At 38.4% G+C, this 16,020-nt stretch overlaps 1 protein-coding gene across 1 annotated transcript in view; it reads left to right on the forward strand.

Annotated features, from left to right (window-relative positions):
* LOC150087465 (protein FAM135A) overlaps positions 1–15,769 on the forward strand; it is a 331,998-nt gene extending 316,229 nt beyond the window's left edge. The window contains exon 20 of the mRNA XM_090372497.1: positions 15,564–15,769. Within this exon, the coding sequence (XP_090228623.1) occupies positions 15,564–15,769 (206 nt within the window). The remainder of the gene's footprint in view (positions 1–15,563) is intronic.
* Positions 15,770–16,020: the final 251 nt, after the last annotated feature.

Raw genomic sequence — 16,020 nt, forward strand, 5'->3', positions numbered from 1 at the left:
CAGCAATTTGCCTCCAATGCCACACTGCTCCAATTTGTGCAGCAGTCTTCCATGTGCAACAGTATCAAAAGCCTTTCTAAGATCCAAGTATATAATATCAAAGTTATTCCCTGCATCCAGTTCTTTTGTGACTGCATCATAGTATCCAATCAAATTGGTTAGGCAAGACTTCCCCTTAACAAAACCATGCTGTGTCTGAGCTATGACTGAAGTCTTGTCTAGATGATTCTGCAGTGCTTCTTTAACCAGTGCCTCCATTAATTTTCCACGAACAGAAGTTAAACTAACAGGTCTATAATTATTTGTGTCGCCCTTTGATACTCCTTTGTGAATTGGGGTTACATTTGCACATGTCCAGTCCATGGGTACTTCCCCTGAGTCCAAGGAAGTTCTCATAATTATGGCTAAGGGTTTGCTTACTTCCTTTGGTGCTTCCTTTAATATAACTGGATAGATCCCATCCACCCCAGGTGCCTTTCTTGTATTTATCTTCAACAATTTCTCCTCCACTTTACTCTCAGTTATTACAAGATTCTCTAGCTTACTGCCAGAGTTGAATACACCTCTGGCATTCCCCTCGCTGAATAACTCCTCATGTGTGAATGTCAATGCAAAATATTCATTCAGTTTGTTAGCTACCTGAGCAGGATCATCAACAGTTGACCCATCGATATCAAGTGGACCAATCTGATTCATCCCCTTCCTTCTAGAGTTTACATAAGTAAAGAACTCGTTGCTGTTTTTCTTTGCATCCCTTGCCAAAGATTTCTCTTAATCTGCCTAACCTCCTTTGTAACTTGGTTACAGATCAACTTGTATCTATCATAGGCTTCTGTGTCGTGTTAATTTGTATGTATCCCATGCATTTTTCTTCTGTGCCATGTCTCATTAGTTCATCTGACATTCACTTAGGCCTAAACCTTGAACAATATTTCTTAGTTGGTATGTAAAGCCTAGTAGCTTCCAAGATAAGTTCTTTGAATGTTTCCCATTTTGAATTTGCTGTTAGTAACATCATCAGTTGGTCCCACTGTATAGAATTTAAATACTGTCTCAGTCCATCGTAGTCGCTTTTACGAAAGCAATAACCCTTCCCTTTACCCCTAATGGTAGTTACCTCTTTGAGTAAATCCCACTTCAGCACACTGTGATCACTGCCACCTAGTGGTTCATTTACCTGCAGATTCTTAATGCATGAAGAATCACTACTGATAATCAAATCAAGAGTATTACTCTCTCTAGTTGCCTCCCGAACATGCTGATGTAGAAAACAATCATCCAATAAATCCACAAAAGCCTTGCTAGTGTGTGAGTGACCACCCCCCAAATTCCAGTCAATATCTGGGAAATTAAAATCCCCCATTATAAGACTCTCTGATTTACTGGCCCACTCTATTTCCCCGTACAGTTTCTTATTATACTCATCAGAGTCATTAGGCCTATAGCACACTCCTACTCTCAATTTTGATCTCCCAATGCTTATGTCACACCAAACTGACTCGACACTGCACTGTCCAGCAGTGTCGACTGGCTTCTCTTCCTTGGATTTTATGCATTTCTTAACTAATAGCATAACCCCTCCTCCCTTCCTACCCTGTCTATCCTTTCTGTAGACATTGTACTACATTGCAATGTCTACATTTGCAAGACATTACAAAGAGAGGAAGTCAAAGAGCTCCAAGTGATTAGTGGAGTTGGGAGAACGGTAGAGACAACAGATGAATTTGACACAATGAGGTAGAGAAATTTTAAGCCAGAGAAGATCAAAGAGAGGAGATTCCAAATTGCCAAGTCTCTGACAGGGAATATCAGAACGGACATATGCACAAGTACCACCTTTGAGGTGAAAGGAATCATACAGCGAATAATTTGGGCATCTGAGATGAGCAGTAGTTGAATCAACCGATAACTGAGATTCTGTCAGAAAAAGTACATGGGATTTGGCAGGCTGCAAGTAGAAATGGACGTCGTTGAGATTAGAATTGAGACCACGTATATTTGTGAAATGAATTAGGAAGTGCTTGGGACGTTTAGATCTTTTTGCAGATAAGCTTTCTCTATTAATTTGACAATTCATGGTGTATTCAATAGTAAGAAAAAGTGGGTGGGACATGCTGTATGAAGTAATGAAATTTTTGGATATGGCGTACATGTGGTAAGAATATACCCAGATCCTTGACATAACGTGGCCTCAACAATGCTCCCCGCATACACACTACTCGGGCTCCCTCTAGTCACTATCTGGTAGAGTAGAGGTAGCAAGATTATACACTAGCTGATCCGGAAGCCTCCTAGAGAGTTACCAATAGGTTCGGTCCAGTGTACTAACTAGCGGCCGGCCTGCGAACACCGTTTTAGAGCTGTACCTTCGAAATGTAAGGAATATTGGATCTCGCCATGACGTTCATCATAACCTCAAAAATCATCAATCATACTGCATGATGGAAGAGATAGGGAAGGGTTGACCGGAACTTAGCTCTAGAGACTAAACATGGGTTCCACCACTTCAAGCCTCCAATAAGCAAAGTGGTGGTATTTCACCGGTTGATGAAAGTCATCTACCACCTAGTACTGCCTGGTAACATATAGGGGCGGCGTTCCTCCATGTGGTGTGGGTGCCACACCTCGACCCCTGCTTACTTTGGTTCACACCTGGGTGGTCACCCACCATGTACTTGTGCAAAGCGTATATTTTCTGAAATCGTATAAAATTACTGAATTTTCATTATAAAAATATTTCCTGCATTATGTTTTTATAAGAGACATTGCATAATAAAAATTATTAAGTATTATTTATACTTTGTAAAGCAGTTATTAATTAGTCCAAACTAGATTTTGAACAGGCTAAGAATAGAAAAATTGCTTCTTGTTCAAATGGTAGCCGAGCATTCTGGTCTTTCCAAAGCTATTGGCCGCAATTTTTGCCCATGTCTGTTCCCGCCTCTGTCAAAACCAGATGGTTCTATTGCCAAATCAGCCAAAGATAAAGCTAACCTGCTAGCAACCTATTTTTCTTCCAACTCATGTATTGATGATCTTGGTAAATCTCTTCAAACCGTTTCCAGTACACTCCATTGAATGAATCCTGTGGTTTTCCGTCAGAAGGATTTTGATGAATCTGATGCTACTAAAGCTCGAGGTCCTGATGGTATTTCTCTACTTGTTCTCAAAACCTGTGTCTATTTCAAAGGTGTTTTTGCTTCTGCTTGGAAATTTGCTCATATCCAACCAGTTCCTAAAAGGGCAAAAAATCCCTTACATCCAATTATTGTTCTATTGCGATTACTCTTTCCAAAGTAATGGAGAAATAAATTAACTGCCAACTCTTAAACTATCTGGAAATCTTTCATCTGGTCAACGATCGCCAGCATGGATTCTGTCAGTATCGTTCCACTGGTGATATTCTGGCTTAAGTACATGTATGCAAGAACTTCTAGAAGAGACAGAAAACGGAATGAAGACATAAGAGAGAAAATGGAAGTGAAAAAGAATATTAACACTATCAAAGAAAAGTGTTTCAGGTATGGACATGTAAAACAAATGCAAGAAACCAGATATCCAAAGGAATGTATACCTCCTGCAAGAAGAAGACATGAACAGATGGAGAACGGGTGTGCACGACAGCCCAAGGTTTAACTGAACAAGACACCTTGAACCGCACTTTATGGCGGGAAAAAATTCCTACCAAAAATAACTTGTAGGCTGAGGAAACCCATTGTAAATTGAAGCAATCCTCTTGAGGAAGAAGTTGTACATGTATGGACAAATTCAATGGAAATGGTTTTGGTGAAACTCAAGCCATTGTTCTTGGTATTTCAAAGGCTTTTGATCATGTTTGGCGTAAAGGTCTTCTAAATAAGTTTCCATCCTATGGTTTGTGAGCTTTGTAATTGGGTATCCAGTTTTCTCTCTGACTGCTCACTGTGGATGATGGTAGATGGCTCTCTGTCTTCTTAATTCTCCACTAATGCTGGTGTCCCCCAATGTTTAGTTCTTTCTCCCATTCTTTTCCTCTTGCATATTAATGGCCTTCTTCCATTGACTGGAAATCCTATCCATAGTTTTGCTGGTGATAGCACATTACTTTCCACTTTCCAGTTTGAGAAACCCTGCCCTGCTGAAACAGCTTCAACTTCTCGAGTATCCACTGCCAAATCCTTAAATGCTGATCTCCAGGAATTCTCCAGTGGGGCAAAGAAAACTTAATTTCAATCCTTCTAAAACTCAGTCCTGTCTTATATCTCTCAAAACAGATTCTTCTGCTCCTATACTTATCTTCGATGACACTCCGATTTCTAGGCAAGATCTTGGGGATTACCCTGACTTCTAATTTCTCTTGGCACAAGCCCATTACAAATATTGCTTCCAATGAGTCTAAAAAACTTGGTTTTCTCTTTTTTTACTTTTCTTCCAAACAGCTGTTCACTCTGTACCAATTTCAAATCCACCATACCATGGAATATTGTTCCCACATCTGAGGCGGTGTCCCATCTTTTGAATGGAATGTAGAAGCTAGGCACAAGCTTCTAGATTCCATTCAAAAGAGGGCAGTTAGGTTAATTAATGACCCATCTTTAACAGTCTTTCTCCACTCTGTGTCTTAGATTTTCTGTCACGTGTTTTCTTTCGATGGGTAGTGTTCTTCTGAATTGGCTTCTATAATTCCCACTCTCTCTCTTTTAAAGCAGTCTGAACACGTGATGCAACCAGTGAACATCCTTTTACTGTCCAACCTCAAACTTGCAGAACCAACTTTTCTTCTTCCTCATTTATTCATTCAACTTCTGTTTTCTGGAACACCCTTCCTTCATACGTCTTTCCTGAAAATTACAATCTACAAAAGTTTAAGTCTAATGTCAACAAATATCTTCTTTCATCTTTTCAATCTATGCACAGTACTAAGTACTATAGGTTCTTAAAAAAAAAAAAAAAAGTACCTATACGTAACAATAATCCTTGAGAATGAAAAAAAAATAATAATAAATAATATGGAAAACATATATTTATTTAAAAAATGTTGTTTAAGCATGGGTAATTCCCTTCCATCATTTCTACTACCCAGGTAGTATGAATGCATCATTTATTCATATCTCATATTGTGAATGAACCTATGGAACGAGTGGCCGAGGTATTGCACTGTTTTGAATAACTAACTTCACCAGACTAATGTTACTGATTCTCAGCGGAGACCACCGCCCAGATGGCACCATTTCAAAGCTTGTTGGCTTACTCATCGGTAGGTGGACAGGTACCCTGTTGTTGCAGTAGCGACAACTGGTTATGAAGTATAACTCTACAATATGAGAGATGCTTGATGGTGTGCGTGGTTTAATCTTATACTATTTCTTGACTAGAAATCCAAGAGTACGAAAAAGGTTGTTTATGCATGGGTAATGCACTTCCGTCATTTCTACTACCCAGGTAGTATGCATGCATCTGATTATATCTCGCATTATCCATGTGTAAACAACCATCTCCATACTCTTAAACATTTACTCAAGAAATAATTTTAGATATTTATTTAACACGATATACTGTAAGATAGTAAAGTAATTATGAGGAAAGGGAGATGTGGTTTATTTCTTTGGCAATTCTTTACTTTTTATTTAATTTTATTTTACTTTGTTTATTATTAGTTATATTTTGTATTTTACAATAATATACCTGTGTAAATCTAAGCAGACGCCGTTACAGAATTTTTAGTGTGAACCCCCTGGAACCGCTGCCCTAGGCAGTATCATGTCCCATTCGTGATAGGTCCACAAACATCAAACAAGCAGTACATTTCATATGGCTGTGATTTCGAGGACAACCACCCCGCCTGCCTTGAGCCTTTTGCTTTGTTGCTCTGGTCTGAGACATGATTCTGGTTCAAATTCAATATAATTAAAAATACTACCCAAACTTATATAGGCAGTTCTTGCTTTACGAGTTCCCCGGTTTACGAGTTTTTTTTTTCAAAGTATCAACAAAATCAAAAATATGAACATTAATTGCATAAAATGAATGTTAAACATTCATACGTACTGCATTCCAAACCACGCACATAGTTACACAATACAGTGTACCATGCTTTACGATATTAATCCGTTACCATCGTATTGCGAAAATATCGTAATGTAAATGCAATAACGCATTGTTTTTTGGTAATTTATTTCAAGACCTCGGAAGTTCAAATTTTTGCTATATAACTCCCCAAAAGGTCGTTTTTATAGTGTAAATTGTATTAGTTACCAATTGAAATCATTAAATGCACTAAACTTTCATATGATATGTTATAAGAACCAATTTTGAACGGCTTTGTGATATTTTTCTAAAGCACATTTCTAGAAGTCACGACCATAAAACAATAAAAACAATTTGCAGTTTCCAGTTTATTGGGCTTTTCTGTTACTGCAAGCAATTATAAATGGGTAGTAAACTTGATGTTATTGCATTTGTAAAAATACTGATATGTGGAATTGTGTGGGTTTTTACTTTATTATGGTGGAATGTGTTTGCCCTTTACTGAAATCTTCAGTTGTATAAAAAACAAATTTTCAGAATCTTCTCTTCATTCCATTTTTTTTTTGCTTTTTAAACTTGTTACTCCATGCAAATCGTGTTAGTTGCAATTTGTGCATTCCATTAAAAATGCTTATGCATGCTGTTGAAATTTATAAAGAAAAGAGAAGATTATCTTGAAAATAAACACCTCTTGAAGCATTTCTGAAAAAGATGGCTCATTGTGCAACTAGTGCCCAGCCAATAATGAGTGATCAACGAGTGTGCATTTAGTTGATGATGATGAAGAATAAACATTCTTTAACATTTGTAAGTCATAACTAAATTCTCTATTATTATAATTTGCTTGATTTTACAGGCTACGTTTTCATTTCTTTGGCTAAATCAATCATTGTTTAAACATAAACTAATTAGCTAATTAACTTCGTCGTTAGTGTAATAACGTAACCCCTATTTTTAACATTATGTCTATGGGAAATAAATTTCTGTTTTACGACTGCGCGCTAGGAATGAATTAACTCATAAAGTCGAAAACTACCTGTATCCTAATGCAGTAATAACACTATGCACCAGAGCTGGAACTAGGCAATCCTACACCTGGGGCAAAAGTGTTATAAGTATGCCCCCATTATATTCAAGCAGTCAATTTTTCAGTAGCGTAGCAAGGATCATCGATGCCCGGGGGCAACATATCTTCCTAGCGCCCCTAATTGTGATAAATAATTCCTTCAGTTTGCACCCCTGAAGCTCTGCGAACATGGGGAACCCCCCCCCCCACGTACCTCCCTTGCTATGCCTCTGCGATCTTTAGTAATTTATAAAAATTACTATTGCAGTGGTCTATGATTTGCATATATTTATTAATAAAATAATTTTAAAAATGCAATGAATATAACAAAACAAATATATCAAAGAAAAAGAAACTTACAAATATTTGTTTATATATACAGATAATTTAATTCTATATAAACTACAAAGAAAGGTTGGTTGTCTGCTGACGAGGCTACTAGAGACGGTCGTGTTCAAAGCCGCTAAGTGGATTTTTCTTATTTATTGATTTGAAATTATTGTTTTTCTAAAACTTTTGATTTAAATTTAGTAGTATAACATTATTTTGTGATTTTCTGATTAATTTGGTGTATTTATTCTTTACTCGGCCTTGTAATTGCATAAAAGTATCGGTAAAGGTTTCCACGTGTTTCAACTCCGGTACCGTTCGTAATTTTCCCGCCTTTGTGATACGATAGTTATATACTGTACTAGATAGCGTTAGTTGAACTTCGTTAGTAGTTAAATTGTACGTTTAAATAAATACATATAACGACTTAGATTACAAACGTAATATAATTAATTATATTTAACATAATTAATAACATAACATAATTAATTATAATTAATTAATAAATTAATAGAATCATGACTCAGACCAGAGCGGCAAAGCAAAAGGCTCAAGCTAATGGAAGTGCTGTGGCTCAGAGCAGAACTGAGGGGAGCAGTTGTCCTCTGACTCACAGCCTTATAAAATGCACTGTTTGCTTGATGTTTGCAGAGCAATCGGGTACGGGACATGATACTGCCAAGGGGGATGTCTTTGTGTGTGCGCGATGCAAGGAGTGTATCGATATCAAGCAACAACTCTGCGTTCTTGTGGGCCTATATGAGAGCTTGAAGGACAGGGTGGATGCCCTCGAAGAAACTAAATTGAGGGGCCCATCAAGCTCTCAGCTGCCCACATCAACGCCAGAGCTTGCACTTGGGCATCGCGTGACACAGAGACAACCCCCAAGGCAGAATGCGCTGGTCACGAAGGAACTAGTAGTTGTTGGTGACTCTATTGTCAGGGAAACGGGGAACATGCTTTGTAAAAAAGATAGGTGGAACAGGACCAGGGTATGTCTGCCAGGGGCAAAGGTTGATGACGTTGTGCGAATATCATCTTTTAAGGGCACAAAAGGTGATATAGTTGTACACGTTGGCACTAATAATATTAAGAGTAGGAGACCGGCAGAATTACTTAACAAGTACAGGTCACTGTTGAACAAAAGCCGAGAATTAGGGTTGAATTTGAAAGTGTCTGCAATTCTGCCCAGACACGATAGGAGGGAGTATATGATGAGAGCCTTGTCGATCAATTCGGCGCTGGAAAGATTGTGCAAGGCTCAAGGGGTAGAATTTTTTTCAGCCTGGACTGTACTTGTTAACAGGAGAGATTGCTTCTACAGGGATGGGATACACTTAAATAGAAAGGGTGCAAGAATATTTGCTGATGCTATCGAGGCAGTGTTAGGTGGGTCGGAAAACTGCTAGCTTGGGGGGAGACAAAGACCAATAGATTGACAGTAGCCACTGGCAGATGTGAAAGAGATTCTTGCACTGCTTCTATTAGAATGAGCAGAAGCCTGGAAAACAAGATGCATGGTATTTCAGAGACTGCTGGGAGCCATTGCAGTACAAGTAAACACATGGGTTGTGTTAGGGTAGCTAAGAATAGAAACAGGTGCAGGTATACTTGCGTGTACACCAATGCTAGTAGTTTAGTAAATAAATTTGATGAATTTGAGGTATTGCTCAAAACATCAAAGGCAGATATTGTTGGGATATCAGAGACGTGGTGTCACACAGATATAAGGGATGCAGAACTGCAATTTGGGGAGTATAATGTCTACAGAAAGGATAGACAGGATAGGAAGGGGGGAGGGGTTATGCTATTAGTTAAGAAACACATAAAAACCAAGGAAGTGAAGCCAGTCGACATCGCCGGACAGTGCAGTGTTGAGTCAGTTTGGTGTGACATAAGCATTGGGAGATCAAAATTGAGAGTAGGAGTGTGCTATAGGCCTAATGACTCTGATGAGTATAATAAGGAACTGTACAGGGAAATACAGAGAAGAAAAATGCATGGGATACTTACAAATTAACACATGACACAGAAGCCTATGATAGATACAAGTTGATATGCAACCAAGTTACAAAGGAGGTTAGGCAGGCAAAGGCAGATTACGAGAAATCCTTGGCAAGGGATGCAAAGAAAAACAGCAAAGAGTTCTTTACTTATGTTAACTCTAGAAGGAAGGGGATGAATCAGATTGGTCCACTTGATATTGATGGGTCAACTGTTGATGATCCTGCTCAGGTAGCTAACAAACTAAATGAATATTTTGCATCGACATTCACACATGAGGAGTTATTCAGCAAGGGGAATGCCAGAGGTGTATTCAACTCTAGCAGTAAGCTACAGAATCTTGAAATAACTGGGAGTAAAGTGGAGGAGAAACTGTTGAAGATAAACACAAGAAAGGCACCCGGGGTGGATGGGATCTATCCGGTTATATTAAAGGAGGCAGCAAAGGAAGTAAGCAAACCCTTAGCCATAATTATAAGAGCTTCCTTGGACTCGGGGGAGGTACCCATAGACCGGAAATGTGCAAATGTGACCCCAATTCACAAAGGAGGATCAAAGGCTGACACAAGTAATTATAGACCTGTGAGCTTAACTTCTGTTCCAGGAAAATTAATGGAGGCACTGGTTAAAGAAGCACTGCAGGATCATTTAGACAAGACTTCAGTTATAGCTCAGACACAGCATGGTTTTGTTAAGGGGAAGTCTTGCCTGACCAACTTGATTGGATATTATGATGCAATCACAAAAGAACTGGATGCAGGGAATAACTTTGATATTATATACTTGGATCTTAGAAAGGCTTTTGATACTGTTGCACATGGAAGACTGCTACACAAATTGGTGCAGTGTTGACATTGGAGGCAAATTGCTGCTATGGATAAAGGGGTGGTTGAGGGGGAGAAGACAGAGAGTGGTAATCAATGGACACTGCTCATCGTGGACTAATGTTATTAGTGGAGTCCCTCAGGGCTCAGTGTTGGGTCCATTATTGTTTTCTGTATTTATAAATGATATTGATGATGGTATATCAAGCTTAATGTCGAAGTTTGCAGATGATACAAAGGTTGGCAGGGTTGTCAAGGACACTACTGACACTATGCTGTGGCAACAGGATCTGGAAAGGTTGAGCAGATGGGCTGAGAGGTGGCAAATGAAGTTTAACATTGACAAATGTAAAGTACTACACATGGGAAACAGCAACCCCAGAGCAACGTATCAACTCTGTGGTACTACACTGACAGTGGTAGAGAATGAAAGGGACTTGGGGGTGGTTGTGCAGGCAGATATGAAGTTCTCTGAGCAGTGCAGACGGGCTGCAAGAGTAGCTCATGGAGTATTGTCAATGATATACAGGAATTTTTCCAGCAGGGATAAGGAGGTGATTATTCCATTGTATAAGGCAATGGTCAGGCCACACCTAGAGTACAGTATACAGGTCTGGAGGCCTCATTTCAAGAAGGATGTAGAGCTGCTGGAATGAGTACAGAGAAGGGCAACAAGATTAGTGAATGGAACAAAGGGGTGCTCTTACGAAGAAAGGCTTAAGTTTTGCAAATTACAGTGTCTGGAGACTAGGCACCAGCGAGGTGATCTGATAGAGGTGTATAAAGCCTTGAATGGTTTAAGCATGCTCAATGCTGATGGGATTCTTCCTCTAGCTCAGAAAAATCACCTGAGAGGGCGGAAAGACAGATGTAGGATAGACGTGAGGAAATTTGCCTTTAGCCAGCGGGTGGTTGGTTGGTGGAACAGACTTCCATCCCTTGTTGTGGAGGTTGATAGCCTAAATAAGTTTAAGGCTCAGCTGGACAGGTATTTGGAATGAACAGAGGGGTGAAGTGGAAGTGGGTTTTTTTTTTTTTTTTTTTTTTGGCTGATGCTGCATAAGCTTGCTTTCTTGCATCAAATACCTCTACTAATGCTAATGAAAGTACATATAACTACAAAGAAATTAGAAAACCTGATAGTTTGATTATATTTAGTTTGTTTACAGAAAGTGGTAATCAATGGGTACTGCTCTATGTGGACTAATGTTATTAGTGGTGTCCCTCAGGGTTTGGTGTTGGGCCCATTGTTGTTTTGTATATTTATCAATGATATTGATAAATATACAAAATATCAAGCTTAATGTCAAAGCTTGCAGATGATACAAAGGTTGGCAGGGTTGTTAATAACAGCAATGACAGTATGCTGCTGCAGCAGAATCTGGAAAAGTTGGGTAGATGGGCTGGGAAGTGGCAACTGAAGTTTAACATTGACAAATGCAAAGTACTGCATATGAGTAGCAGTAACCCCAGAGAAATGTACCAACTACGTGGTGTTACACTCAGGGTAGTGAAGAATGAAAGAAACCTGGGGGTAATTGTGCAATCAGATTTGAAGTTTTCTGAACAATGCAGACAGGCTGCCAGAGTAGGTCATGGGGTCTTGTCAATGATAAACAGGAATTTTGTGAGCAGGGATAAGGAGGTGATTATCCACTTGTATAAGGCAATGGTAAGGCCACACCTTGAGTACTGCATACAGGTCTGGAAGCCTGATTTTAGGAAGGATGTAGAGTTACTAGAACGAGTACAGAGAAGGGCAACAAGACTAGTGAAGGGAACAGAGGGGTGCTCTTATGAAGAAAGGCTTAAGTTCTGCAAATTGCAACTTCTGGAGACTAGGCACCTGTGAGGCAATCTGATTGAGGTGTATAAGGCCTTAAATGGATTGAGCAGGCTCAATGCCAATGGGATTCTTCCTGTTGCTCAGATTAAAAACATGAGGGGGGGGGGCATAGATTCAAACTGAGGAAAGTCAGTTATAGAATAGATGTGCAGAATTTTGGTTTTAGCCAGTGGGTAGTTTATTGCTGGAACTAACTCCCATCTGTTGTTGTGGAAGTTGATAGCTTAAATAAATTCAAGGCAAAACTAAACAAATATTTGGAATGCATCAGTGAAATGGGAAGGTTTTTTTTTTTTTTTTTGGCTGATGCTGTATAAGCTTGCTTTCTTGCATCATGTGCCTCTATAATGGTAATATTTAGTATAAAATCATAGAAACAAAATTTTGCAATATAATACTTTTAACATTATAACATAAATTAAAAATATGCAACAAAGGTGTATTATTTTAATTGAATTTTTCTCGCTGAATTACCTTTCACTAGAAGCTACTGTTACAGGCAGGGTAAGAAAAATTCATAGCTCTATTTCTATATTTAGATAAGATTCTATTAGACAATACTCATGAATGAATTGGAGAAGCTGTAAAGGGGTTACAGATTTTATATATGATGATTTTCAAACATCTGTTGAAATACCAACAGATATTTGAAAAATTGTTTGTCCTCCTATAGTAAGCACTGGAGGACAAACTACAGGTCCCACTGTAATTAAATCAAAAATGAAGCAATTTTAAAATATATAACTGGTCCAATGCACCCTTAAAATGCTGCATCTGGGCCTGGTGCCCCACTCACCCTACCCTAGTTCCGGCTCTGCTATGCATCGGTTGTGTTATGAAGTTTGTTATTGTATATATTGCAATGTATATATATATTACCGTATTTCCCCATGTATAAGACGCACCGTAATTTTGGGGGCCTGAAATTTGAAAAAAAAAATGTATTACATAAAGTTATTGAACTCAAGTTTTATTCATCATAAAATTCATACAACTCATCACTCTCAAAACTCCCATCCATTAGCTTGTCCTCATCTGTGTCTGATGACAAATCACTGTCTTCATGTATTGCCTTGTCCTCAGTTCCATCTATGGCATTTGAAATGCCACACTTCTTAAATGACTTGACAATGATCTTTTCACCCAGGTACAAACTTCTCCTATAGTTGGTTTCTTCACTCTTCCTGCTGGTGTCAAATTGTCCCCAGAAGACTTCATCCATTGGTTCCAATCGTCTCTCATGGCAGCTTTGAAGGGTTTGTTAATGCTGACATCAAGTGGTTGGAGCTGGGATGTCAAGCCTCCAGGTATGACGACAAGTTTTGTTTTTTGATCTGCAGCAATCTTCTTTGTATTTTTTGTTATGTGTGCCCTGAACTGATCAAGCACCAATATGGCAGGTTTGCATAAGAGCCCACCTGGTCTCCTGCTCTAAACTTTCTCAAACCAGATCTTCATCCCATCCTGATCCATCCAGCCCTTGTCATGAACATGGACAATCACTCCTCGAGGAATGTCTTCTTTTGGCATTGTTTTGCATTTGAAAATCAGCATAGGATGCAGCTTGGTTCCGCCGGCACAACAAGCTAGAACAACTGTATAATGGCTCTTTTCATGTCCACTTGTCTTCACAGTTACAGTTTTCACCCCCTTCTTATCAACAGTTCTGTTACTTGGGACATCAAATTGAAGGGGGACTTTGTCCATATTTGCAATCTGTCCCAACTCAAACTGATGTGTCTTCCGACATTGAATGACAAAGTGATGAAATTCAAGGACCTTCTGCTCATAGCTTTCGGGCATCTTTTGGGCAAGTCTGGTACGTGGACGCATGTTTAGTCCATTCCGTTTCATGAACCTGAAGCACCAATTGTGTCCTCCTTTGAAATTAGTAACTTTTTCATCAGCAAATTTTTCTTGCCTCATGCTGAACCATCTTTGTGGACACAGGAATTCCAATTGCCCTTTGCTTCTCATTCCATATCTTCAATTCCCTCTCTAAATCGGGCCATTTTGCTGACTTGCCTCTAATGGCCTTCTTCTGCCGTGGCGTTTTCAGTAGGGTTTCTTCTTCCCGTAGCCAGTCTCGGATTGTTTTCTCATTTGGAGAAGGACCAAACTTACGTTCAGCAGCATGATTTCCATTCACTTTTACAAACTGGATCACTTTTAACTTGAATTCAGCACTGTACGAAAATCTTTTCTGATCCATTTCTGGGCAGTATGTGGCAAAACATAACCTAATATATCGGTAACAAGTGCGAAACAATGAGTGCAAAGACAACAAGTGCGAAATGCAAGTAAAAAAAATCTACAACTACTGTATAAGACGCACCCAGTTTTTAGACCCCAAATTTTTCGAAAAAAGGTGCGTCTTATACATGGGGAAATACGGTATATATTGTATTTATTGCAATGTTGAGTCTTCTTTATGTGTATTTCGTTCCTAATATTGAGTTTAAGTTATGTGTATTTTGCTACACCATTATGTTTGTAAATTCTAAGTAATTATAATTGATAATAAATTTATCTATCTATAGCCAACCTACATTATTCAGACTCTCAAGTGACCTAGTTGTGATACCATATCTACACCGAATCACTGATACTAAAAGCTCTACAAATATTAATGTCATACGTTATGGATTATGTGATAAAGTTTAACTATTAAAACACATTATGTAGTGTATAAATTTTAGTTTATAAGCCTCGTCTAATACCGATTACACTACTGCAAAGCTACGTAGAAATCTCCAACTATCTCCTATATCAATATTAAAACAATGTTTGTTTATTTGGTTTTTAGGAGCATTAGCAACTAAGGCCATATTGCGCTGGGGATATGCGGTGGTCATTCCCTGACCTTTCTGCATCCTCCATATTTGGTGGTCATGGGCTCGAATCCCAGTCTAATCAAGAAGCATGTACTACACACTGCTGCTCCTGCCCACCTGGCTACAGAGGCGCCTCTAAAACAATGGTGGCAAAATTCAAACAGTCTTATTGATACAAGGCCAGCAAAAATTGACTGTGTTTGTTTAAGCAATTACAAGGGCTAAGTAAAGAATAAATACTACACTACTAATTTGAAATCAATAAATAAAGTTCGACTTAGTGGCTCCCGAAAAAATATCAAGTCAGCAGTTGAGTTAATATTCTTATTAATCTAAGATACACTATTACACAGTTACTGGTATTCAATTATATTGTATTGGATGAAATTGTGTTATCAAAAATAAATAAATAAAAAAAGAAAGAAATGCTTGTTTTTATTATTACATATATTTATTAACTAGACATGATTTTGATTTACACCTTATTTCACTGTTACCTTTTTTATTAATTTGAGGTATCTTTTGATTCTATTTCTGCAAACAAGGGATTGTTGACAAAAAATTCACATTACTTATATATATTTTAAATTGCTTATATACTCTGAAGAAAATTATTTAGATACAGTCTGCTAATTATTCCTTTCTCTTTTAAGGCCTTGTGTATCGGGAAATGGTGACAAATCTACTTCAGCCAATCCTGAAGAAGCCAGAAATTTCCTTGTTACGTTACGATGTTCATCATGCTCTTCCCAGCAGTGCCAATTCTCTAATTGGCAGAGCAGCTCATATTGCTGTCCTAGATTCTGAACTTTTCATTGAGAAGTTTATGTGCGTATGTGGACTCAGGTACTTCTCCTAGGTTTGAAGATATAGGTTGTGATAATCTACCAAATGTTCATAACTCACTAGAAAATTTTGACATAGAAACTTCAGAGACAGCACCAAGCTAGCTTTTCAGGCACAGTGAAAATTGTTGGACTTAATATATGTTTTGTGAATAAACATGTGAATATATTAGAGAACATCCTTTAGTCTTATGGATGCCATTATTCTGGGGAGAGCAAACGATTTTACAATTAGGAACATATATATATATGTGTATATATAGTG

Source organism: Mastigoproctus giganteus, chromosome 4, assembly GCF_048544385.1.
Source record: "Mastigoproctus giganteus isolate SK-2022 chromosome 4, ASM4854438v1, whole genome shotgun sequence".
In the NCBI taxonomy this organism is placed as follows: domain Eukaryota; kingdom Metazoa; phylum Arthropoda; class Arachnida; order Uropygi; family Thelyphonidae; genus Mastigoproctus; species Mastigoproctus giganteus.